The following is a 25394-nucleotide window of genomic DNA, read 5'->3' on the forward strand; positions in this document are numbered from 1 at the left end:
GTTATTGAATTCAGAACTTGTGCCTAAAAATGTATCTCATGTACTGCAAAGAGGCAGTGACTTAATTTGGACTCTCAGGAGTGGAGAAAATAAAAAAAGATATACAATGAGGCAATGAAACATGTTTATAAATAGTTTCAGTGCAGGACAGATAAATACAATTAGAATTTTCCCCATACACTTGCCATGTGTTTACACACATCTCATGACACAATGGGCCACACTCAGAAGGGGAGGGGCAGAAACAGCGTCTGTGGGAAAGTCACAATTGTAAAATCACACAGTGCTCAAGCAGACTGCGGAACTCCCAGCCACAAGATATCAATGGGGCCAAGAGTTTAGCAGCATTCAAATTGGGACTGGATGTTTATATAGATAGCCAGAAAATCCAATGAGAATGGTGAGGATTGTTACAAAAACTTTTTCATGAATTCTACATCTTCCTGTTTTGCACCACAACATTTGTCTAATTAGTGGGTGCAGGTTATTTCAAAGCTCCCTATTGCAGGGCATCTTCCACTTCCTCTGAAGCATCTGGAACTGGCCACTGAATACTAGGCTAGATGGACTATGGGTCTGAGCCACTCTGGCAATACCTATTTTCCTATTTGTTGTGTAAATCCAAGACTATGTTTTTGCTGATATTCCTTGAGCTCCTGGGAGTCTCTAGACTTGCACTCAGAGCAGAAAGAAGTGTCATTAATTATCATCTAGTCTCCTGTCCTTTTTCCTTTTAGGAAGGAAAGTTCAGAATTCCTCGGACCTGCCCAGTACATTATGTCAGCTGTCAATGACACCAACTTCAACTCTGCAGTGTTCCTTCTCACTGGGATACCTGGGCAGGAAGACATCCATCTCTGGATCTCTATTCCCTTCTGCTTAATGTATGTTATATCCATAGTAGGAAATTCAGTCATTCTGTTCATTATAAAAACAAATCCAAGCCTCCATGAGCCCATGTACATTTTCCTTTCCATGTTGTCCATCACAGACCTTGCCTTATCGATATCCACCATGCCGACGACCCTGGGTATATTCTTGCTTAACTCTAGAGAGATCAGCCTTGATGCCTGTCTTGCCCAGCTCTTCTTCATCCACTTGCTTAAATGCATTGAATCCTCTGTGCTCTTGTTGATGGCCTTTGACCGCTTCGTCGCAATCTGTGACCCGCTGAGATATGCTTCCATCTTAACCCTGCCAAGAATAAGCAAAATGGGACTGATATTTGCGCTAAGAGGAGTGGCTGCGATACTCCCACTCCCTTTTCTCCTTCAACGTTTCCGATTCTGTCGATCCAATGTCCTCTCCCATTGCTACTGCATAAACCAGGACGTCATGAAGCTGGCTTGTTCTGATATCAAAGTAAACAGCATCTATGGCTTGTCTCTTTCACTCTTGACGGTGGGACTGGACTCGCTGCTCATCTTCCTCTCTTATGTGATGATCCTCAAAACAGTGCTGAGCATCACGTCCCATGCGGAGTGCCTCAGGGCCCTGAACACCTGCGTCTCCCACCTCTGCGCCGTCCTGCTCTTCTACACGCCAATGACCGGCCTGTCTGTGATACACAGATTGGGGGAGGACTCTTCTCCCTTGCTTAAGATTCTCCTGGGCTATATCTACATGCTTGTCCCACCCCTGATGAACCCAATTGTGTACAGCGTGAAAAGCAAACACCTTCGTGCGAGGATAATCAGGGTGTTCTGTGATAGGTTGGATCACAGAAACCCCCTTGGGGCTGGGAATTGATGTGCCAAGACTTCTTCTGCCCTTGCTTTCCCTGCCGGCTTGGGACTCCAGCACCCTGTCTTGTTGAGCCAGACACGCCAGTCTGCTCCAACACAGACCCAGGGTCTGGACCACGTGCCTCAAAGCTGCAGACTTAGCTTAAAGCAGCTTAAGAGGTGTTCCTGTCTTTAACACTCAGATGCCCAACTCCCAATGGGGTCCAAACCCCAAATAAATCCGTTTTACCTTGTATAAAGCGTATACAGGGTAAACTCATAAATTGTTCACCCTGTATAACAATGATAGAGAGATATGCACAGCTATCCCCATCCCCAAGCATTAATACATACTCTGTGTAAATTAATAAGTAAAAAGTGATTTTATTAAATACAGAAAGTAGGATTTAAGTGGTTCCAAGTAGTAGCAGACAGAACAAAGTGAATTACCAAGTAAAATAAAATAAACCCCTCAAGCCTATGCCTAATATAGTAATAAAACTGAATACAGATACAATCTCACCCTCAGAGATGTTTCAATAAGTTTCTTTCACAGACTGAATGCCTTCCTAGTCTGGGCATACCAGGGATGGTGGAGAGTCTGGGGCTCCCCACAGCAGCCTGGATTCCTGTGGTACCTCTTACCATGGCCCGGCTGGTGGCCTGGCTGGGGGGCAGAGGCTCAGGATAAGTGGAGGAGTAGGGGGAAGGGCCTAGTGGCAAGAGTTGGGACAGAGGGTGGGGCCTCTGGGGAAAATGAGCAGGGATTGTGGCAAGACTGCACCAATGCAGGCTTCCTGCTTCTGATGTACTTAAAATATTTGCTATTACTTTTTGAGTCTTTGGCTAGCTGTTCTTCACATTCTTTTTTGGCCTTCCTAATTATTTTTTTACATTTCATTTGCAAGAGCTATATATATCCTCATTGAGTGCATATGAGCATTCAGAGTAGCAATTGTTCAAGTTGCATCCAAGATGATGATCCATTAAAGACAATGACTCATAGAGTCACAGAATTTAAGGCCCGGAGGAGCCATTAGATCATGTAGTCCAGAAGTCCAAACTGGGAGGCGGGCCACCCTGGTGGTGCAGATTGTATTTGGGTGTGTGTTTGTGAGAGAAACTTTAGGAAAAAAACCTTTCAGTACAAATTTTACCCACAGCTATGAATAACTAGCAAAGCTGATTTCTCCAGACAGATCAGGTTCTCAGACAGCGCTGTTCATTTCACTCTAGGTAGCACTATGCACTTTGATGGATTTCTGTTAAGCTTGAATAGAATTATACAAAGTCATTGACATCTACACAAGAATCCATTTGCAAAGCAGGGCCGGCTCTGGCTTTTTTGCCGCCCAAGGCAAAAAAGCCTCCCGCTGCCCTCGGCCCCCCGGCAGGGAGCGCGGCAGGGGAGGGCGGCGAGCCCGGCTGGGGCCCTGCTCTCCCCGACCAGCCGGAGCGCCGGGGGGAGGGCGACGAGCCCGGCCGGGGCCCCGCTCTCCCCGAATGGCTGGAGTGCCGGGAGAAGGGCAACGAGCCAGTCGCGGCTCTGCTCTCCCTGGCGGCCGGAGCGCCGGCGGGAGGGCGGCGAACCCGGCCGGGGCCCCGCTCTCCCCGACCGGCCAGAGCGCCATGGGGAGGGCGGCGAGCCCGGCTGGGGCCCAGCTCTCCCCGGGCGGCCGGACTGCTGCCCCCCTCCATGTGCCGCCCCAAGCACCAGCTTGGTCGGCAGGTGCCTGGAGCCGGCCCTGTGCAAAGACATTTTATTGTAAGCAGGGACCACAGTTTTGCTTTTGCTCTTATTCCAATGGACCGTTGGCTCATTCATCAACAACAACAAAAATCAAGTGAAAAACAAAAAAGCCAAAGTGATTTTTTTGAAGCCCTGCCCCACATATATCAGTATATGTATTTGTGTGGCAGGGGCATAAAGTCTTACTGACACAAAGGGGGGGGGGTGAGTAATCAAATATGTTTGAGAACCATTGATCTAGTTGGACATCCTGTATAGCACAGGTATATAATTTCACCCAGTTACCCCCATATTGAGCCCAATGACTTGAGTTTGACTAACACATAACTTTTGTTCATCTCAAGGGTATCTTTCAGGAAGGCATCCGGTCTTGGTTTGGAGGTATTAGGAGAATCCGTCACCTCCCTTGGGAGTTTGTTCACTGGTTAAGCACCCTTGCTATTAAAAATGTGTGCCTCATTTCCAAATTTTTTTTGTCTTGTTTCAGTTTCCTGCCATTCATTCAAGTTATACATCTGCCTGCAAGATTAAAGAGCCTGTTAGTAGCTGGTATTTTGTCCCTGTGAAAGTGCTTGTACACTGTCATCAAGTCAGCTCTCAATCTTCCCTACATCTACTCACTAGCCCCTGTTTATAATGCCAAGGGTAAGTTGGAAATAACAGAGAAGGAGAAAGACCTGGATCTATTAGTCATTCCCAGGATGACTGTGAGCCACCGATGTGATGTGGCTGTGAACAAGGCAAATGAGATCCTAGAATGTGTAAAGTGAGACTGGAAGGTATTAATATCCTTATACAAGGCACTGTTGAGACCTCCTGTGGCAAAGTATGTAAAATTCTGGTCACTCCTATTCCAGAAAGATGAATACAGACTGGAACAGTGTGGAGAAGGGCTCCTAGGATGGTGAGGGAAATGGAGAGGCTGTCTTATATGGAGACTGAAAGAGCTTGGCTGGTTTAGTCTAACAAAATCCAGGCTGAGCAGGGATCAGATTGCACTATAAAGACATCGTAGGGGTGGGGGTGGAAACACCAAGGAGGGAGAAGAAGTAAAGGACAATGTTGGCACAAGAACAAACTGGCCTAGAGCAAAGTGAGTCTCGGAAGGAGAAGGAGGTTTCTGACCATTAGAGGAGGAATGTTCTGGAACAGCCTCCCAACAGCAGCAGTGGGGGGCAAACAACCCAGCTCATTTGAACATGAAGATAGAAAGATTTATGCAGTGGGTGATATGCCAGGGTCACTTTTGATAGCAGGGCCCTGGGCTCTAGAAACCAGGAGGTCCCTTCCAGATCTGTGGGCAGGCAGGGTTGTTTGAGCCCAATAGAGAGCTAGGAGCGGGCAATTGGAGCTGGGCTTGGGTCACACCCCTTTCTATTAAGAATGTGCTTGGCCTTGCTTATCCAGCATGTGCATGTCTCATGTCTGAACAAGAGGAAGAGACCCTCTGAGCTGTGCTGCTGGAACCAGTGATTCTCCAAGATAGTCACTGCTATATCTGCCTGTCTGTGGTATAACCCCTTTTCTTACAACAGGAGGCTTTGTAGCCCACTGCAGAGGGGCACAGCGTCTCTGCCACTGATGGACTGTGTGACCAGAAATATTCACTAACTAACCCTCAGTACCTTTGCTTGTGGGTGCACCGCTTGAGAAATGACCAGCAGCACCAGCTCCTGGGATTTTATTGGGAGACTCACATTGTTTCCTGTCTCTCTTAATGCCCCAAGATGTGGAACCAAGAGACTGCGTGGAGAATCTCAGCTTTCAGTTTTCTTTAAAACGTTTTTTTTTAAGTGAATTGCAGAAAAGCTAGAAAACTAGGGCTGTTGATTAATCATAGTCAACACACACGATTAACTCAAAAATAATTGGATATAAAAAATTAATCATGATTAATTGCAGTTTTAATTGTACTGTTAAACAATAGAACAGCAAATGAAATTTAGTAAATATTTTGGATGTTTTTCTACTTTTTCACATATATTGTATTCTGTGTTCTAATTGAAATCGAAGTGTGTATTATTTGCGATTGCCAATATTTGCACTGTAAAAATAATAAAAAAAAAATAATATTTTTCAAGTCACCTCATACAAGTACTGTAGTACAATCTCTTTGTCGTGAAAGTGCAACTTACAAATGTAGATTTTATTTGTTAAATAACTGCATTCAAAACCAAAACAACATAAAACTTCAGAGCCTATAAGTTCACTCAGTCCCAGTTCTTGTTCAAGTTCCTTATTTATTCAGGAGATAATGCTGCCTGCTTCTTAATTACAATGTCACCAGAAAGTGCACTTTTGTAGCCGGCATTGCAAGGTATTTATATACCAGATGTGCTAAACATTTGTATGCTCCTTCATTATGAAGCCACCATTGCGGAGGACATGCTTCTATGCTGATGACACTACTGAAAAAAATAATGTGTTAATTAAATTTGTGACTGAACTCCTTGGGGGAAAATTGTATGTCTCCTGCTCTGTTTTACACACATTCTGCCATATATTTCATGTTCTAGCAGTCTTGGATGATGACCCAGCACATCTTGTTCATTTTAAGAACGCGTTCACTGCCGATTTCAAAAAATGCAAAGAAGGCACCAATACGAGATTTCTAAAGATAGCTACAGCACGCAGCCCAAGGTTTAAGAATCTGAAATTCCTTCCAAAATCTGAGAGGGATGAGGTGAGGAGCATGCTGTCAGAAGTCTTAAAAGAGCAACACTCCGATGTGGAACCTACAGAACCCGAACCACCGAAAAAGAAAATCAACCTTCTGCTGGTGGCATCTGACTCAGATAATGGAAATGAACATGCGTTCATCCACAATGCTTTGGATTATTATTGAGCAGAACACATCATCAGCATGGACGCATGTCCCCTGGAATGGTCATTGAAGCATGAAGGGATGTAAGAATCTTTAGCGCATCTGGCACGTAAATAACTACAATACCCACCTGCTGAAGTGAAAAAACAGATTGACAGAGCCAGATGAGTACCCAGAAGTCACCTCCTACAAGACAGGCCCAACAAAGAAAATAACAGAACACCACTAGTTGTCACCTTCAGCCCCCAACTAAAACCTCTCCAGCGCATCATCAGAGATCTACAACCTATCCTGAAAGATGATCCTTTACTCTCACAGATCTTGGGAGACAGACCTGTCCTCGCTTACAGACAACCCCCCCAACCTAAAGCAAATACTCACCAGCAACCACACATCACTGAACAAAACCACTAACCCAGGAACCTATCCTTGTAACCTCGATGCCAACTCTGTCCACATATCTATTCAAGTGACATCATCATAGGACCTAATCACATCAGCCATACCATCAGGGGCTCGTTCACCTGCACATCTACCAATGTGATATATGCCATCATGTGCCAGCAATGCCCCTCTGCCATGTACATTGGCCAAACCGGACAGTCTCTACGCAAAAGAATTAATGGACACAAATCTGACATCAGAAATCATAATACTCAAAAACCAGTGGGAGAACACTTTAACCTGTCTGGTCATTCTATGACAGATCTGCAGGTGGCTATATTACAACAGAAAAACTTCAAAAACAGGTTCCAACAAGAGACTGCTGAGCTGGAATTGATATGCAAACTAGATACAATCAACTCAGGATTGAATAAGGACTGGGAATGGCTGAGCCATTACAAACATTGAATCTATCTCCCCTTGTAAGTATTCTCACACTTCTTATCAACCTGTCTGTACTGGGCTAGCTTGATTATCACTTCAAAAAAAATTTCTCTTACTTAATTGGCCTCTCAGAGTTGGTAAGACAACTCCCAAGATATTTACAGGTTTCAGAGTAGCAGCCGTGTTAGTCTGTATCCGCAAAAAGAACAGGAGTACTTCTGGCACCTTAGAGACTAACAACTCCCACCTGTTCATGCTCATTTCTTGGACTCACTCCCTATACAAGAGATCTCCTCAAAACACCTGAGTAAGAAAGGCTGACCTGCTGGAAATAATGGTCCAAGGCTATCACTTCTAATCACTTAAAATCCATGTTTTTTGTAGTTAATAAATTTGTTTTATGCATTATATTTACCAGCATGGCTAAGTAACGTGTCTGGCAAAAATCTCAGCTCTGTGTACAAATGCTGTTGCGTATCTTTCCCACATCAGTGGAGAAAATGACTTTAATTAATGTGCTTACACTGTACAGACACCTCTGCAGTGAAAGACGGTATAATTTTGGGTTATACTCCAGCAAAGGTGCGAGGCAGGGGAGCTTGGAAATTGGCTGTTATCTCCTGCCTGTCTTTGAGTGGCTTAGGTAAAGCACTCAGACAGCTCAGTTGGATGTGTGGCACCCACCTGCTGTCATGTTGGGTAATAACAGAGATTGCACAGGCTGGCTGTTTTACCAAGAAAGCAGTGTAAGATTGGCCTGCCCAGCTGGAGGGTTAAGGGCACATCGGTTCCCATGGCTCCCAGACTTCACTCCTGGGGTGACAATCTGTCACAGTGGTCTGTGTTACTAAGCTTCCTGAATTCATCAGTAATCTACATGGACTCCAGGGAGATTACTGATGAACCCAGGAAGATGAGCACGACATACTGCCTCCTCAGCCACACTGGAAAATGCAGGGTGCATAATAATAAGCAAAAGCTTCCCTGGACAAACCCCACAACCGGCAGCCCATGGGAGACATAGCCTGTCCTCGCCAATTCTATTTGTTACCCATGGGTCCCAACATTCTATTAGCTTTTTTATTGACTGCTGCTGCACATTGAGTGAATGTTTTCAGAGAACTATCCACAATGACTCCAGGATCTCGTTCTTGAGTGGTAACAGCTACTTTGGAAATATCATCTCACAGGTATAATTGGGATGATGTTTTCCAAAGTGCATTACTTTGCATTTATCTACACTGAATTTCATCTGCTATTTTGTTGCCCAATCCCCAAGCTAGCAGCTTGTGAAACTGCTGAGGCCCGTAACATTTCTGCTGGGCTGGCGTCTCTCACATTGCTCAGCTGGTAACACAGTCAAACTCTCCAGGCCCTGTTATCACCCCACATGACAGCATGTAGCACTTCAATCCCAACTGAGATACCTGAGTGCTTTACCTAAGCCACTCAAGGACAAATAGAATACAGCATCCAATTTCACAGTTCCTCATCCTTACACTCTTTCTGGAGAATAAACGCAGACTTATACCATCTTGCACTGCACAAGTTCGTTAATATAGGTCACTTTCCCCTCAATGTGGGATAGATATGCAACGGCCTTTGTTTACAGAGCTGACATTTTGGATCCCCAAGAGAAATTGGACATTTCAAATCTCTCTTTCCCTTGTATTATAAACAAATGTTTCACTGACTGAGTCTATGGCTGCACTCTGGGTATGGAACGGTCTAAACCTCCCGACCAGTCCGTGGCTGGGCTATTGTGCCCATGAATTACACTAACCAGCCTTCCCATCTCTGTACAGCCCCCTCCACCCTGTACAACGCCCCTTTAAGCGGATCCTGTGGGCAGTGGCTACTGTTACAGGCCCTGGTAAAACATCTCTAATGAATCTTTGCTACAACAGACCTGGAGAGGTGTCATAAATATAAAACGAAGAGTAACAACCTCTATGTGTACAGTAACGTAAAATCCCTTGTGGCCAGAGGTACAGACAGAGGTACAGAATCATTTTACCTGTAAGGGGTTAAGAAGTGGGCTGTAGTCCACGAAAGCTTATGCTCTAATAAATTTGTTAGTCTCTAAGGTGCCACAAGTACTCCTGTTCTTCTTTTTGCAGATACAGACTAACACGGCTGCTACTCTGAAACCTCTCAAATAACTTAGTTGGCACCTGACCAGAAGGACCAATGGGAAAAGAGGATACTTTCAAATTGGGGGAGGGGGGAGGTTTTATTTGTGGTCACTTTGTTTGTTCCCTCTTGTCGGGGACCTTTTAACCCAGACGGCAAGGTTCGTTGTCTGACCGCAGAGTGAGAGACAGGCAACACCAGCAAGGTCCAATACAAGCTCTTTATTGAAGAGTGCACACAACAATAGAGAGCGGCCCGTCTCCAGAGAGAACCAGCCACGATTACAATAACTAGTGAGATTATATAGACAGTTCCGTCACGTCATAGTTAAAGCAACCCAATCCCCCCCTTTACTAGTTAAAAGCTTCTAATATTCATGCATATCTATGTTCTTTGACAGTACAAACAGTTCATGATGTCTTAGCAGCTTCTTATCAGCTTTTCGTCATGCACTAGAAACTAGGAGAAAGGAGGGAGTTAAGAACAGAAACAGGGAGTGGGGACTGCAAGTCTCCATATGTCCAAACAAACCGTTCCTAGTACATTTGGTACAAGAATACGGTCCCCCACCCTTTATCTCATTCTTTGTAGCCCAAGCAAGCATGTCCTCATGTTTCACAGAGAGACAGGGAATGGCCCAGCAACTACAGTTAGCCTAACTTTGGCTAAGCTGGCCAAACAGTGTTCTATACTCCATTTTCCTTGGACCTAACACTCTTGAACAGAGAGAGACCAACCAGCTAAATCATCTCTTGAAAAGATACCTTGAAATGATACATCTAAAATTACAGAAATTGAAAGTAAAGGCAAGGAAATGTTTTAGCTTGTGAATTTCCCCATACAAAGATGGATTTTTATTCCTGGTTTTTATAACTTTGAAGCTAAGCCTAGAGGGAAATCCTCTGTGTTTTAAATCTTTTTATTTACCCTGTAGAGTTACCTTCCATCCTGATTTTACAGAGGCACTTCTTTTACCTTTATAATAAAGTTCTTCTTGATTGATTTTAGTGTCCTAAAAAAAAAAGTGTTTGGTCTGTACTTTTATTAAAGGCAATTGACTGGTATATTATTCTCAAGCCTCCCCAGGAAAGAGGGTGAAGGGGCTTGGGTGGATATTTTGGAGAAATAGGAACTCCAAGAGGTCCTTTTCTTGAATCTTTGTCTAAATCACTGGATGGTGGCAGCAGTACCATCCAAGGACAAGGAAAGGAGTTGTTCCTTGGGGAAGTTTTTAACCTAAGCTGGTAGAAAGAAACTTAGGGGGGCTTTTGTGCAGATCTCCACATCTGTATCCCAGAGTTCAGAGTGGGGTGGGAACTCTGACAAGAGGTTCCTAGAGCAGTTGGGGAGGCACAGAGATTGTGGGTAGGCCTAGCTAGCAGTGGATCACTGAGATCTGTGCATAACTGTGGGAATCCCTGGATCCTGGGTCCCTTTTCATTCCTCAGGGAGCAGGGAAGGGACCTTTCCTATAGGAATGATCTGAGGGATATTTCCATGTAGGGAGCCTTGTGGAATCTCCCTTCCCTGGCCTGCACCCTGGTTTGCAATGTAGGAAAGGGGGCTGCTGGGGCCAAACTGGTCCTAGATTCTTATTCTTATTATTTTATTATTTCATTATAATTTATTTTATTTCATTTCAGCGAGATCACAGTTGTGATAACATCATTGTTACCACTCAGCCACCCCCAAGGTATCCATGTGACAACTCAGAACTATACAAACAGTGATGAAAAGCCTGTATTCCAGAAATAGATTCCCTAGAAGGGCTGGCGCTGCAGTCCCGTTGGGTAGCATCACCTCACATCCCCTGTGATTTGGCCTCCTGCAGTTTGCCATTGGCCATAACGAGGGTTAGGGCTGGTGCACACGAACTCAAGCAACCGAGTTTCCCTGTTGGCCAAGTGGCCCCCAAGGGAATGTGCAGGCATGCTTCATAAAGACAGCTGCCTCCCTATCTGAACAGATATTTCCTGCTGCCTTTGCAACATCCTCCATTACTCCTTGTCCTTTAGGGTGAAGACCTCTGGTGTCAGCGGCTCCCCTTCTAGCAGGAATTGGGTACGTTGGAAGGTTTCAGAATCTTTAAAATGTGAAGTGAAGGGGAAAGGCTGCAAGCTGTTTCCATTTGTGGATGTTCTGTGCAGTAGCAGAGGACTCAGCTGGGCTGTCGGAGTGTCTTAGTAACAGGGGTTTGAGGGCAGGCAGCACTAGGTAGGGAGTGCTACCTTGGAACCCCTCCCCTACATCTGCCCATGGTCCTCGGTGGGTTGTTCAAGCTACACAGAAATCTGGGATTCAAAATGAGCTCGGAATGTTAAACCCCAAAGCCCTGAGTCAGGATTTCTCAAGGGGTCCCATTTCCAGAGGTGCCGTGTGCCCTGGGCCCGATCCTGCCAGGGGCTGAGCGAGAGGAGACCCCACAGAATATAAGTGACTAGTTCCCAAATCGCCTCAGGTTTATTTGCTCCTCGAAATTTAATCATCAAATGCATTTTCAAAGGTTTTATTCTCCAGGTTAATTGAGAATGCAGGAATTCAGAGCTGATTTGCTGTGCGGTAAAAGGTCCGATGGGGCATATTTCTATTTCCTGACTGGATGAGGGCTCTAGAGTATCCGTCTTGAAGATATCCCTTAGACTTCCCAGGCTACCAGCATCACTTCTCCCTCTCTGATTTCCAAGTGCCACATGTAAAGGCTTCATACCCTGCCCTCTCATGGGATGGCATCCCATGATGCTCCCACCCTCAGACAGGCCCCAGGGGTACTGCACATTCTGGCTTGACTGTGCTTACCCTGCAGGTCCGAGTGGGTTCGGCACCCTGTGGTTCTTCCCTTTGGGAGGCAGTGAGTAGTGGTGAGACAAGTGACCAGTCAGCCTTCTTGAACCAAAGTTCTGTTTAATGTCAACTGTAGGAATAAAGAGTAAAATGGGAGAATAAGAGGGTTTTCAAAAATCAGTCTGAACACATTTGACTCCAAACCCTATCACTCTAACGGGGACCCAGACAGGCCGAGGGCCTTCCGACTTCCCCAGCGGTGTCTGTACCTGTCAGTCTGACAAGTTGTTCAGCAACAGCTGCCCCACCTCTCTACAGACTCCCAGAACTGGCAAACAAGCTGGGTAATGTGGCTAGAGCCTGGAAATAGGCTCTTCCTAGATTGTAGCTCTGGCGTTGTCTCCCTTCCCCCCTGAAGTTCTGACTGGGAGATGTTTGTTCTTCAGCTGTCGCTTCCCTTCCTGTTTGTTTTCCAGCAGCATGATATTAAATGAAGAAGAGCCATACTGGTTTCACCCAATAGAGCCATAACAGAAGCATCCCAGTAGTTAACCCAAGATAGTTACAAGCAAACATCCCAAGAACTCGGTTTAACCTACATATTTCTTGTGGCATCTCAGCTCCATATCTGTCCCAATACCGTTTTAGGGAGCTACGTATTTTAGGAATACAGGACAGAGACAGTGAGAGAGAGAGAGAGAGAGCAATAGACTACTTTCCTGTGTGAAATAAAGTTCCATTTCCATGAATATTCATGCATTTGACTTTGAAATCCACTTCCTGCAAACCTCTTTGTGCCTGAATAACAGGTGCCGAGGGAACTACGTACCAGAGACTGACAGCTCAGGGAATGAATACATTATATACTGATCCCAATGCCTGTTACCTCTCCGGATACAGGCTGCAGACTGGCAGAACAGAACCTGAGGAGATCCAGTCATCTATTAACCCAGGGACAGAGGGGCTACAATACCTTGCCGACAAGAGACGAGACTGAATGAGGGCTGAGACGCTGTGATCTTTTCAGGTTCTGAAGAAATCCAGATGATAGATGCTACATTTTAAGTCCCATTCAAACCTGAGAAATCATCTCTAAAAGCAGATCAGATGGGAAATAAATGCTGGACATTTGTTTACTAAAATACAGATATGTAAATGTTATGACAAAACTTTACATTGTAATACAAAAATCAGAAACCAAACTTCCGTGACATGCCTGTATATCAAAAGCCAGCAGGAGAGTTGCTGTAATCTCTACAGGAAGGAGCAGTGGTAACTCTACTGCTTAGGGTAGGTCTAGACTTACCCGGTAGTTCAGCGGCGAGCGATCGAACTTCCGGGTTCGACTTATCGCGTCTTGTCTGGACGCGATAAGTCGAACCCAGAAGTGCTCGCCGTCAACTGCGGTACTCCAGCTAGACGAGAGGAGTACCGCGGAGTCGACGGGGGAGCCTGCCTGCCGCGTGTGGACCGAGGTAAGATCGAACTAAGGTACTTCGAACTTCAGCTACGTTATTCACGTAGCTGAAGTTGCGTACCTTAGTTCGATTTGGGGGGTGAGTGTAGACCTGGCCTTAGTGGCTTTTGCTTTAGAAAGTATTATAGAAGTACTCCACATACTGTTTGCAATGGCTTTGTGCTATTAACCCTTTGTTCGGTGGAGACTTGTATGATTCCGCCACCTGGTAACTGACCAGAAGCTGTTTCTAACACTTACATTCAGGATCAAGAACACAATCCCTCTGCAATAAATGTGCAAGACTTTCCAAAAAGTCCTGAGAGAACAAAACCACTGGTCTGTGTTTCAGGAGAGTAGAGCGCAGGAAAGGGGAGTGTAATAGTGGTTGTATATAATTTGCACCCACTACCGCTTACATGAGCAGGGCTGAAGTAACTTGCACACTCAAGTTACTTACTTACAGATAATAGTGCAAACCTAAAAAGCAACAGAGGGTCCTGTGGCACCTTTGAGATTAAAAGAAGTATTGGGAGCATAAGCTTTCGTGGGTAAGAACCTCACTTCTTCAGATGCAAGTAATGGAAATCTCCAGAGGCAGGTATAAATCAGTATGGAGATAACGAGGTTAGTTCAATCAGGGAGGGTCAGGTGCTCTGCTAGCAGTTGAGGTGTGAACACCAAGGGAGGAGAAACTGCTTCTGTAGTTGGATAGCCATTCACAATCTTTGTTTAATTCTGATCTGATGGTGTCAAATTTGCAAATGAACTGGAGCTCAGCAGTTTCTCTTTGGAGTCTGGTCCTGAAGTTTTTTTGCTGTAAGATGGCTACCTTTACATCTGCTATTGTGTGGCCAGGGAGGTTGAAGTGTTCTCCTACAGGTTTTTGTATATTGCCGTTCCTGATATCTGACTTGTGTCCATTTATCCTCTTGCGTAGTGACTGTCCAGTTTGGCCAATGTCCATAGCAGAGGGGCATTGCTGGCATATGATGGCATATATAACATTGGTGGACGTGCAGGTGAATGAGCCGGTGATGTTGTAGCTGATCTGGTTAGGTCCTGTGATGGTGTTGCTGGTGTAGATATGTGGGCAGAGTTGGCATCGAGGTTTGTTGCATGGGTTGGTTCCTGAGTTAGAGTTGTTATGGTGCGGTGCGTGGTTGCTGGTGAGAATATGCTTAAGGTTGGCAGGTTGTCTGTGGGCGAGGACTGGCCTGCCTCCAAGGTCTGTGAAAGTGAGGGATCATTGTCCAGGATGGGTTGTAGATCACTGACGATGTGTTGGAGAGGTTTAAGCTGAGGACTGTAGGTGGTGGCCAGTGGAGTTCTGTTGGTTTCTCTTCTGGGCCAGTGCAAACCTAGTGTTTTCACAATTCATCCATATGTGTCGTTATCCCCATATCTGCCCAATTGAAGTAACTGTCTGTGTTAGCTTGTAACTTGCCAAATATCTACAGACCATTGCATGGGGAGAGGATGCAGATCCTGTGAGGATGAAGAGAAGGCTGTAGGATGATTGAACTCTCCGGATTCAGTCAACATAGGCCAGACAAAGCACTTCAGCTCCCCTTGGATGGATTTTGGGAGTCAGAGCATATCACTGGAAGCATTTGTTAAGGGACAGTTAACAGGACCCTGTTCTGATTGAATTTATACATATAAATCTGGGGTGATGACATTCAAGGCAATGTTATTGAATTCAGAACTTGTGCGTAAGAATGTATCTCATGTACTGCAAAGAGACAGTGGCTTAATTTGGACTCTCAGGAGTAGAGACATTTAAAAAGTATATACAATGAGACAATGGAACACGTTTATAAATAGCTTCAGTGCAGGACAGATAAATACAATTAAAGTTTTTCCCATGCACTTGCCATGTGTTTACGCACATCTCATAATAAAATGGACCACACTCAGAAGTGGAGGGGCAGACAGAGTGTCTGTGGGAAAGTCACAATTGTAAAATCACACAGCGCTGAAATAGACTGTGGAACTCCCAGCCACAAGATATCAATGGGAACAAGAGTTTAGCAGCATTCAAAGTGGGGCTAGATGTTTATATAGATAGCCAGTAAATCCAATGAGAATAGTGAGGATTGTTACAAAAACTCTTTCATGAATTCTAAATCTTCCTGTTTTGCACCACAACATTTATCTATTTAGTGGGTGCAGGTTATTTCAAAGCCCACTATTGCAGGGTGTTTTCCACTTCCTCTGAAGCATCTGGAACCAGTCACTGGATACTAGGCTAGATAGACTATGGGTCTGATCCACTCTGGCAGTGCCTATCTTCCTATTTGTTCTGTAAATCCAAGACTATGTTTTTGCTGATCTTCCTTGAGCTCCTGGGAGTCTTTAGATTTGCACTGAGAGCAGAAAGGTGTCTCATTAAATATCATCCAGTCTCCTGTCCTTTTTCCTTTTAGGAAAGAAAGTTCAGAAAGTTACCTGCCCAGTCCATTATGTCAGCTGTCAATGACACCAAATTCAACTCTGCAGTGTTCCTTCTCACCGGGATACCTGGGAAGGAAAAGGTCCATCTCTGGATCTCCATCTCCTTTTGCTTAACGTATGTTATATCATTGTAGTAAATTCAGTCATTCTGTTCATTATAAAAACAGATCCAAGCCTCCATGAGCCCATGTACATTTTCCTTTCCATGTTGGCCTTCACAGACCTTGGCTTATCGATATCCACCATGCCGACGACACTGGATATATTCTTGTTTAATTCTAGAGAGATCAGCCTTGATGCCTTTTTTGCCCAACTGTTCTTCATCTACTCATTTGAATTCATTGAATCCTCTGTGCTCTTGTTGAAGTATTGGGAGGATAAGCTTTCGTGGGTAAGAACCTCACTTCTTCAGATGCAAGTAATGGAAATCTCCAGAGGCAGGTATAAATCAGTATGGAAATAACGAGGTTAGTTCAATCAGGGAGGGTGAGGTGCTCTGCTAGCAGTTGAGGTGTGAACACTAAGGGAGGAGAAACTGCTTCTGTAGTTGGAAAGCCATTCACAATCTTTGTTTAAACCTGATCTGATGGTGTCAAATTTGCAAATGAACTGGAGTTCAGCAGTTTCTCTTTGGAGTCTGGTCCTGAAGTTTTTTTGTTGTAAGATGGCTACCTTTACATCTGCTATTGTGTGGCCAGGGAGGTTGAAGTGTTCTCCTACAGGTTTTTGTATATTGCCATTCCTGATATCTGACTTGTGTCCATTTATCCTCTTGTGTAGTGACTGTCCAGTTTGGCCAATGTCCATAGCAGAGGGGCATTGCTGGCATATGATGGCATATATAACATTGGTGGACGTGCAGGTGAATGAGCCGGTGATGTTGTAGCTGATCTGGTTAGGTCCTGTGATGGTGTTGCTGGTGTAGAAATGTGGGCAGAGTTGGCATCGAGGTTTGTTGCATGGGTCGGCTCCTGAGTTAGAGTTGTTATGGTGCGGTGCGTGGTTGCTGGTGAGAATATGCTTAAGCAGATAAGAAAAGATGCTTAATAGCAGATGTAAAGGTAGCCATCTTACAGCAAAAAAACTTCAGGACCAGACTCCAAAAAGAAACTGCTGAGCTCCAGTTCATTTGCAAATTTGACACCATCAGATCAGGATTAAACAAAGACTGTGAATGGCTTTCCAACTACATAAGCAGTTTCTCCTCCCTTGGTGTTCACACCTCAACTGCTAGCAGAGCACCTCACCCTACCTGATTGAACTAACCTCGTTATCTCCATACTGATTTCCGCCTCTGGAGATTTCCATTACTTGCATCTGAAGAAGTGAGGTTCTTATGCACAAAAGCTTATGCTCCCAATACTTCTGTTAGTCTTAAAGGTGCCACAGGACCCTCTGTTGCTTTTTACAGATTGAGACTAACACGGCTACCCCTCTGATACTTGTGCTCTTGTTGATGGCCTTTGACCGCTTTATCACGATCTGTGACCCGCTGAGATATGCTTCCATCTTAACCCTGCCAAGAATAGGCAAGATGGGACTGGTGTGTGTGCTAAGAGGGGTGGCTGTAATGCTCCCACTCCCTATTCTCCTTCAATGGTTCCGATATTGTCGATCCAATGTCCTCTTCCATTGCTACTTCATAAACCAGGACGTCATGAAGGTGGCTTGTTCGGATATCAGAGTAAACAGCATCTATGGCTTGTCTGTTACTCTCTGGATAGTGGGGTTGGACTCGCTGCTCATCTTCCTCTCTTATGTGATGATCCTCAAAACAGTGCTGAGTATCACATCCCAGGAGGAGTGCCTCAGGGCCCTGAACACCTGTGTGTCCCACCTTTGCGCCATCCTCCTCTTCTACACACCAATAATTGGCCTGTCTCTGTTACACAGATTTGGGGATGGCTTTTCTCCCTTGCTTCAGATTCTCCTGGGCTACATTTCCCTGCTCGTCCCTCCCCTGATGAATCCCCTTGCATACAGCGTGAAAAGTAAACACCTTTGTGTGAGGATAATCAGGGTGTTCGTCAAGTGAAGGGTCAGTTCATCATCCTGCTCCAGCATTGATGACATGGGAGACGAAAAATACCGGCAGTCTATTTCATCCTGGACCCTTAAATCCAAGACAACATGTGCTACTGATCTCCACCATGTAGAGACATGTTCAAAAGGGGTCTAAGGCCTGGAGCGATAGGAGAGGGGCTGGTGAGGGAGAACAGTGCACGGGGGGAAGAAGACCAAGGCAGGCAGCAGCATTTATAAAGTGAATTTGTTCATTGAGACTCAGGTGACTGGTTGGATGTTGGCTCATAGAGAACCGTATTGTTGCCTGCATCAACCTCAGAATTCCTGTCGATACAGTCAGTAAAGAGAAAGGAGGTGGATGTTGTTTCCCATTGCCCTGGCCTGTCACTGTCCCATCTGTGGTTAAACATTCACGGGCCATGAAAACAAGTGCAGAGATGTTCTGCTGTCACAGTCCTGGTCCTTTCTGAGCATTCTGTGTGCTGTATAATCCATGGGTCTGCACCAGCTCTGGACAGGGGCTATTCAAGGGAAACAGACACCCACCCTTCCCCTTTGGTGATATGACTTGTCATTATCACAGCACTCTTTGACAATGGAGTTCTGGGTCCATTCTGCAGCTCGGCAGCAAGAGGAGGCACCAGGATATTCTTTCAGAACGTGAAAGATCTGGAGAGCAGGGCCTGGCCCAACAGAGCCCTGCTGGACTGGCTTCTCTCACATGGCTTGGGGGTGACACAGCCAGTGTCCCCAGGCCATGTTATCACCGAACACGACAGCCGGTGGTGCCATCCACCCAACTAATCTACCTGAGTGCTTTACCTAAGCCACTCACGCACAAATAGGAGGCAACAGCTAATTTACCAGCTCCCCAGCCTTGTACCCTTCCTGGATTATAAATCCAGAATTATACTGTCTTGCACTGCACAGGTATCTGTACAATGCAAACTCGTTAGCAGAGGTCACTTTCCCCTCAATGAATCATAGAATCATAGTAGATAAAAGTTGGAGGAGACCTCAGGAGGTCATCTAGTCCAATCCCCTGCTCAAAACAAGACCAACCCCAATTAAATTATCCCAGTAAGGGCTTTGTCAAGCTGGGCCTTAAAAACCGTTAAGGAAGGAGATTCCACCACCTCCCTAGGTAACCCATTCCAGTGCTTCACCACACTCCTAGTGAAACAGTGTTTCCTAATATCCAACCTAGACCTCCCCCACTGCAACTTGAGACCATTGCTCCTTGTTCTGTCATCTGCCACCACAGAGAACAGCCAAGCTCCATCCTCTTTGGAACCCCCCCTTCATGTAGTTGAATGCTGCTATCAAATCTCCCCCCTTCACTCTTCTCTTCTGTAAACTAAATAAGCCCAATTCCCACAGCCTCTCCTCTTATGTAATGTGCCACAGACCCCTAATCATTTTCTTTAACCTGCACTAGACTCTCTCCAATTTGTCCACATCCTTTCTCTAGTGGGGGGCCCAAAACTGGATGCAAAAATTCAGATGTGGCCTTACCACTGATGAATAGATGGGTATAATCACTTACCTTGATCTGATGGCAATTCTCCTGCTAATGAAGCCCAATATGCTGTTAACCTTCTTGGCAACAAGTGCACAGTGTTCACTCATATCCAGCTTCTCGTCCATTGTAAGGCCCAGGTCATCCATTGTTGCTTAGCCAGTGGGTCCCCAGTCTGTAGCGGTGCATGGGATTCTTCCGTCCTAAGTGCATGACTCTGCACTTGTCCTGGTTGAACCTCATCAGGTTTCTTTGGCCCAATCCTCCAGTTTGTCTAGGTCACTCTGGACCCTATCCCTACCCTTCAGTGCATCTACTTCTCCCCACAGCTTAGTATCATCTGCAAGCCTGCTGATGGTGCAGTCAATCCCAATCTGGGATAGATCAGCAAGAGCTTTTGTTTACAGAGCTGACATTTTGTATCCCCAAGAGAAATTGGAGGCTTTTCATATTCCTCTTTCTTGCAACATAAATTAAGGTTGCACTGACTGAGTGTATGGCTTCACTGTGTATATGGAAAGGTGGAAACCTCCCGCCCAGTCTATGGCTAAGGTATTGTGCACATTAGATCCTCTAACCATCCTTCTCATCTCTGTATGTCCCCGTCCACCTTGTAAAACATCCCTTCACCACATCCTGCAGGCAGTGTCTACTGTGACAAGCCCTGGTAGCACATCTCTGATGAATCTGTGTTAGCAGGGAGCAGGAGATGATTCTACAGCAGTTGTGGAGGCACAGAGATGGTGTGTGAGCCTAGCTACCAGTGGATCACTGAGATCTATGCATAACTTTGGCGATCGCTGGATCCTGGGGCCCCTTTTTCATTACTTGGGGAGAAGGGAAGGGAACCCCCCTCCTGGAATGATCTAAGAGAAATTTCCTTGTATGGAGCCTTCTGGAATCTCCCTTCCCTGGCTGTACTCTGGGTTTGTACTGCAGAAAAGAGTCTGCCAAGAAAAATCTGGTCCTAAATTATTATTATTACTATTACTATTATTATTATTCTATTTTCTTCTATTTTATTTCATTTCAGCAAGATCAAAGCTGTGACATTATGACCGTTAGCACTCGGCCGCCCTCGAGGTAGCCATGTCACTAATTAGAACCACATGAACATTGATGACAGGCCCGGATTCCAGGAATAGAGCCTGCAGCAGGGCTTGTGCTGCAGTCCAGTTGGGTAGGATCACCACACATCCCCTGATAATTGGCCTCCTAAAATTTGCATTGGCTATGATGGGGTTAAAGCTGGTGCACATGAAGCCAAGCAGCTGAAGTTCCCTGATGGCCAAGTGGCCCCCAAGGGAATGTGCAGGCATGCTTCATAAAGACGGCTGCTCCGTGTCTGAACAGATACTGCCTGCTGCCTGTGCAACATCGCCGATGATTCCTTGTCCTTTAGGGTGAAAACCTCTGGTGTCAGCAGCTCCATATCTAGCAGGAATTGGGTACGTTGGCAGGTTTCACTATTTTTAAAATGCAAAGTGAAGGGGAAAGGCTGCAAGCTGTTTCCATTTGCAGATGTTCTGTGCAGCAGCACAGGACTCAGCTGGGTTGTTGGGGTGACTCAGTGACAGGGCTGGAGGACAGGCAGCACTAGGTAGCTTGGGAACCCCTCCCCAACATCTCCCCAGGGTCAGTTATTCAAGCTACACAGAAATCTGAGATTCAAAGTGATCTTGGAGTGTTAAAAGCCCGATTCCCCTTGTCAGGATTTCTCAAGGGGTCCCATTTCTAGAGGTGCCGTGTGCTCTGGGCCGATCCTGCCAGGGGCTGAGTGATAGGAGACCCCACGGAATAACAATGAGTAGTTCCCAAATCACCTCAGGTTCATTTGCTTCTGGAAATTTAATCAGCGAATAAATTTTCAAAGGTTTTGTTCTCTGGTTCTATTGTGAATGCAGGAATTCAGAGCTCTGTTGCTCTGCAGTAACAGGTACAATAGGGCATAGGAAGACCAAAGACAGGGTAGGCCCACTGCTTAGTGAAGAGGGAGAAACAGTAACAGGAAACTTGGAAATGGCAGAGATGCTTAATGACTTCTTTGTTTCGGTCTTCACCGAGAAGTCTGAAGGAATGCCTAACATAGTGAATACTAATGGGAAGGGGGTAGGTTTAGCGGATAAAATAAAAAAAGAACAAGTTAAAAATCACTTAGAAAAGTTAGATGCCTGCAAGTCACCCGGGCCTGATGAAATGCATCCGAGAATACTCAAGGAGCTAATAGAGGAGGTATCTGAGCCTCTAGCTATTATCTTTGGAAAGTCATGGGAGACGGGAGAGACTGGAAAAGGGCAAATATAGTGCCCATCTATAAAAAGGGAAATAAAAACAACCCAGGTAACTACAGACCAGTTAGTTTAACTTCTGTGCCAGGGAAGATAATGGAGCAAGTAATTAAGGAAATCATCTGCAAACACTTGGAAGGTGGTAAGGTGATAGGGAACAGCCAGCATGGATTTGTGAAGAACAAATCATGTCAAACCAATCTGATAGCTTTCTTTGATAGGATAACGAGCCTTGTGGATAAGGGTGAAGCGGTGGATGTGGTATACCTAGACTTTAGTAAGGCATTTGATACGGTCTCGCATGATATTCTTATCGATAAACTAGGCGAATACAAATTAGATGGGGCTACTATAAGGTGGGTGCATAACTGGCTGGATAACCGTACTCAGAGAGTTGTTATTAATGGTTCCCAATCCTGCTGGAAAGGCGTAACGAATGGGGTACCGCAGGGGTCTGTTTTGGGACCGGCTCTGTTCAATATCTTCATCAACGATTTAGATATTGGCATAGAAAGTACGCTTATTAAGTTTGCGGATGATACCAAACTGGGAGGGATTGCAACTACTTTGGAGGACAGGGTCATAATTCAAAATGATCTGGACAAATTGGAGAAATGGGCTGAGGTAAACAGGATGAAGTTTAACAAAAACAAATGCAAAGTGCTCCACTTAGGAAGGAAAAATCAATTTCACCCATACAGAATGGGAAAAGACTGTCTAGGAAGGAGTACGGCAGAAAAGGATCTAGGGGTTATAGTGGACCACAAGATAAATATGAGTCAACAGTGTGATGCTGTTGCAAAAAAAAGCAAACATGATTCTGGGATGCATTAACAGGTGTGTTGTGAGCAAGACACGAGAAGTCATTCTTCCGCTCTACTCTGCTCTGGTTAGGCCTCAGCTGGAGTATTGTGTCCAGTTCTGAGCGCCGCATTTTAAAAAAGATGTGGAGAAATTGGAAAGGGTCCAAAGAAGAGCAACAAGAATGATTAAAGGTCTTGAGAACATGACCTATGAAGGAAGGCTGAAAGAACTGGGTTTGTTTAGTTTGGAAAAGAGAAGACTGAGAGGGGACATGATAGCAGTTTTCAGGTATCTAAAAGGGTGTCATAAGGAGGAGGGAGAGAACTTGTTCACCTTAGCCTCTAAGGATAGAACCAGAAACAATGGGTTTAAACTGCAGCAAGGGAGGTCTAGGTTGGACATTAGGAAAAAGTTCCTAACTGTCAGGGTGGTTAAACACTGGAACAAATTGCCTAGGGAGGTTGTGGAATCTCCGTCTCTGGAGATATTTAAGTGTAGGTTAGATAAATGTCTATCAGGGATGGTCTAGACAGTATTTGGTCCTGCCATGCGGGCAGGGGACTGGACTCGATGACCTCTCGAGGTCCCTTCCAGTTCTATAACCTATAATCTATGAAAAAAAAAACAGTTACTGTATTTTCATATTTCTGTTTCCTGACTGGCTGAGGGCTCCAGAATTTCTTCCCTGTACAGACCCATCAGAGTTACAGGGCTACCTGCATCTCTGCCCCACCTCTGGTCTCTGAGTTTCAGACATTAGGTCTTGTACCCTGCCCGCTCATGGGGTGGAATCACTCCATTCTCCCACCCTCCCACCCTGTGCTACAGCACACTGTGTGTTAACTCTTGGTAGAGCAGGTCCGAGGGAGTTTGGCGCCCGTGGTCCTTCTCTCTGGGAGTCTGTGAGCAGTGGTGACACGAGTGATCAGTCAGACTTCTTGAACCAAAATATTATTTAATCTGAACAGCAGGAAAAGAGACTAACATGGGAGAATAAGAGAGATTTCAGCCAACAGTCTATACATATCTCTGACCCCAAGGCTTCAACTCCGACAGGGACCCAGGCAGGCCGAAGACCGTCAGACTTCCCCAGAGGTGTCTGTGTCTGTCAATCTGAAGAGCTTCTCAGCAATAGTTGCCCCATCTCTGAACAGAATCCCAGCCCTGGCAAAACAATTTCTGTAACGTGGCTGTACCCAAAATAGGTTCTTCCCAGTTTGTATCTCTGGTATTCTCTCTCAAAATCCCATGTATTGCAAAGAGGCAGTGGCATAATTTGAACTCTCAGGAGTGGAGGAAATTGATTACAGTACTTTTGATTTTTTTTAAAAAGTCTTGGAAGGGCTCAAAACCTTCCTGATTTACAGCACAAAATATGTCTAACTATTGGGTCTCAGTGGGGAGGGTAATTTTCCCTGGGAACAGTTTATCATCTAGATGCCTATTGAATGGTGGCTTCTTCCACCTTCCCCTGCAGCATGTGGTACTGGTCACTGGATAGTGGGCTATATGGACTAAAGGTCTGATCCAGTCTGGCCGTGCCTATCTTTCTCTCGGTGCTGTAAATCCAAGATTATATTTTTGCTGATCTGCCTTGAGCTCCTGGGACTCTCTAGACTTGCACTGAGAGCAGAAAGATGTCTTGTTAAATATCATCCAGTCTCCTGTCCTTTTTTCTTTTCAGGAAGGAAAGTTAAAAATTCCTTGGACCTGCCCAGTATATTATGTCAGCTGTCAATGACACCAACTTCAACTCTGCAGTGTTCTTTCTCACCGGGATACCTGGCCAGGAAGAAGTCCATTTCTGGATCTCCATCCCCTTCTGCTTAATTTATGTTATTTCAATAGTAGGAAATTCAGTCATTCTGTTCATTATAAAAACTGATTCAAAGCTCCATGAGCCCATGTACATTTTCCTTTCCATGTTGGCCATCACAGACCTTGGTATATTGATATCCACCATGCCGACGATACTGGGCATATACTTGTTTAACTCTAGGGAGATCAACTTCGAAGCCTGTTTTGCCCAGCTGTTCTTCATCCACTCTCTTCAATTAAATGAATCCTCCATGCTCTTGTTGATGGCCTTTGACCGTTTCGTCGCGATCTGTAACCCACTGAGATATTCTTCCATCTTAACCCTGCAGACAATAGACAATATGGGACTGGTATTTGTGCTAAGAAATGTGGCTGTAATATTCCCACTCCCGTTTCTACTGAAAAGATTTCAATACTGTCAAGCCAATGTCCTCTCCCATTCCTACTGCCTGCATCAAGAGGTTATGAAGATGGCTTGCTCAGATATCACAGTGAACAGCATCTACGGGTTGTTTATTACACTCTTAACAGTGGGATTGGACTCGCTACTCATCTTTCTCTCTTATGTGATGATCCTCAAAACAGCACTGAGCATCGCGTCCAATGCTGAGTGCCTCAAGGCCCTGAACACCTGCGTCTCCCACCTCTGTGCCGTCCTGCTCTTCTACACACCAATGATCGGCCTGTCTGTGATACACAGATTTGGAAAGGGGTTATCTCCCTTGCTTCAAACTGTCCTGGGCTACATCTCCCTGCTGGTCCCACCCCTGATTAATCCAGTCGTGTACAGCATGAAATGCAGACACCTGCGTGCGGGGATAATCAGGGCATTCGTCAAGTGCAGAGTCAGTTCATGAACCAGCTGCAGCGCTGCTGTCAAGGGAGATGAAGAACAGAGCCCACCTTTTCCATCCTGGAGCCTTACATCCAAGACTACATGAGCTACTGATCTCCACTCTGTAGAGAGAGGTCCAGATGGTGTCTAAG

General features: G+C 45.3%; 2 protein-coding genes and 1 pseudogene across 2 annotated transcripts; all 3 read left to right on the forward strand.

Moving 5' to 3' along the window:
• The first annotated feature begins 777 nt into the window (after positions 1–777).
• On the forward strand, positions 778–4374 carry LOC117883655 (olfactory receptor 51G2-like). Its single transcript, XM_034783248.1, has 2 exons — positions 778–1712; positions 4332–4374. The coding sequence occupies exons 1-2, from the start codon at positions 778–780 to the stop codon at positions 4372–4374; spliced, it is 978 nt and encodes a 325-aa protein (XP_034639139.1).
• Positions 4375–15961: 11587 nt separating this feature from the next.
• On the forward strand, positions 15962–17988 carry LOC117872257 (annotated as a pseudogene).
• A 6325-nt stretch (positions 17989–24313) lies between these two features.
• Positions 24314–25264, forward strand: LOC117883707 (olfactory receptor 51G2-like). The gene has a single exon (XM_034783380.1). It carries the CDS (start codon positions 24314–24316, stop codon positions 25262–25264), a length of 951 nt encoding a protein of 316 aa, XP_034639271.1.
• Positions 25265–25394: the final 130 nt, after the last annotated feature.

The sequence above is a fragment of the Trachemys scripta genome, chromosome 1 (genome assembly GCF_013100865.1).
Source record: "Trachemys scripta elegans isolate TJP31775 chromosome 1, CAS_Tse_1.0, whole genome shotgun sequence".
Classification (NCBI taxonomy): Eukaryota; Metazoa; Chordata; order Testudines; family Emydidae; genus Trachemys; species Trachemys scripta.

Coding starts and splice junctions, on each gene's coding strand:
- LOC117883707 (XM_034783380.1), top strand. CDS start 24,314: ATGTCAGCTGTCAATGACACCAACTTCAACTCTGCAGTGTTCTTTCTC.
- LOC117883655 (XM_034783248.1), top strand. CDS start 778: ATGTCAGCTGTCAATGACACCAACTTCAACTCTGCAGTGTTCCTTCTC. Junction 1,713..4,331: donor ATCAGGGTGTTCTGTGATAG/GTTGGATCACAG, acceptor CTCCTATTCCAG/AAAGATGAATACAGACTGGA.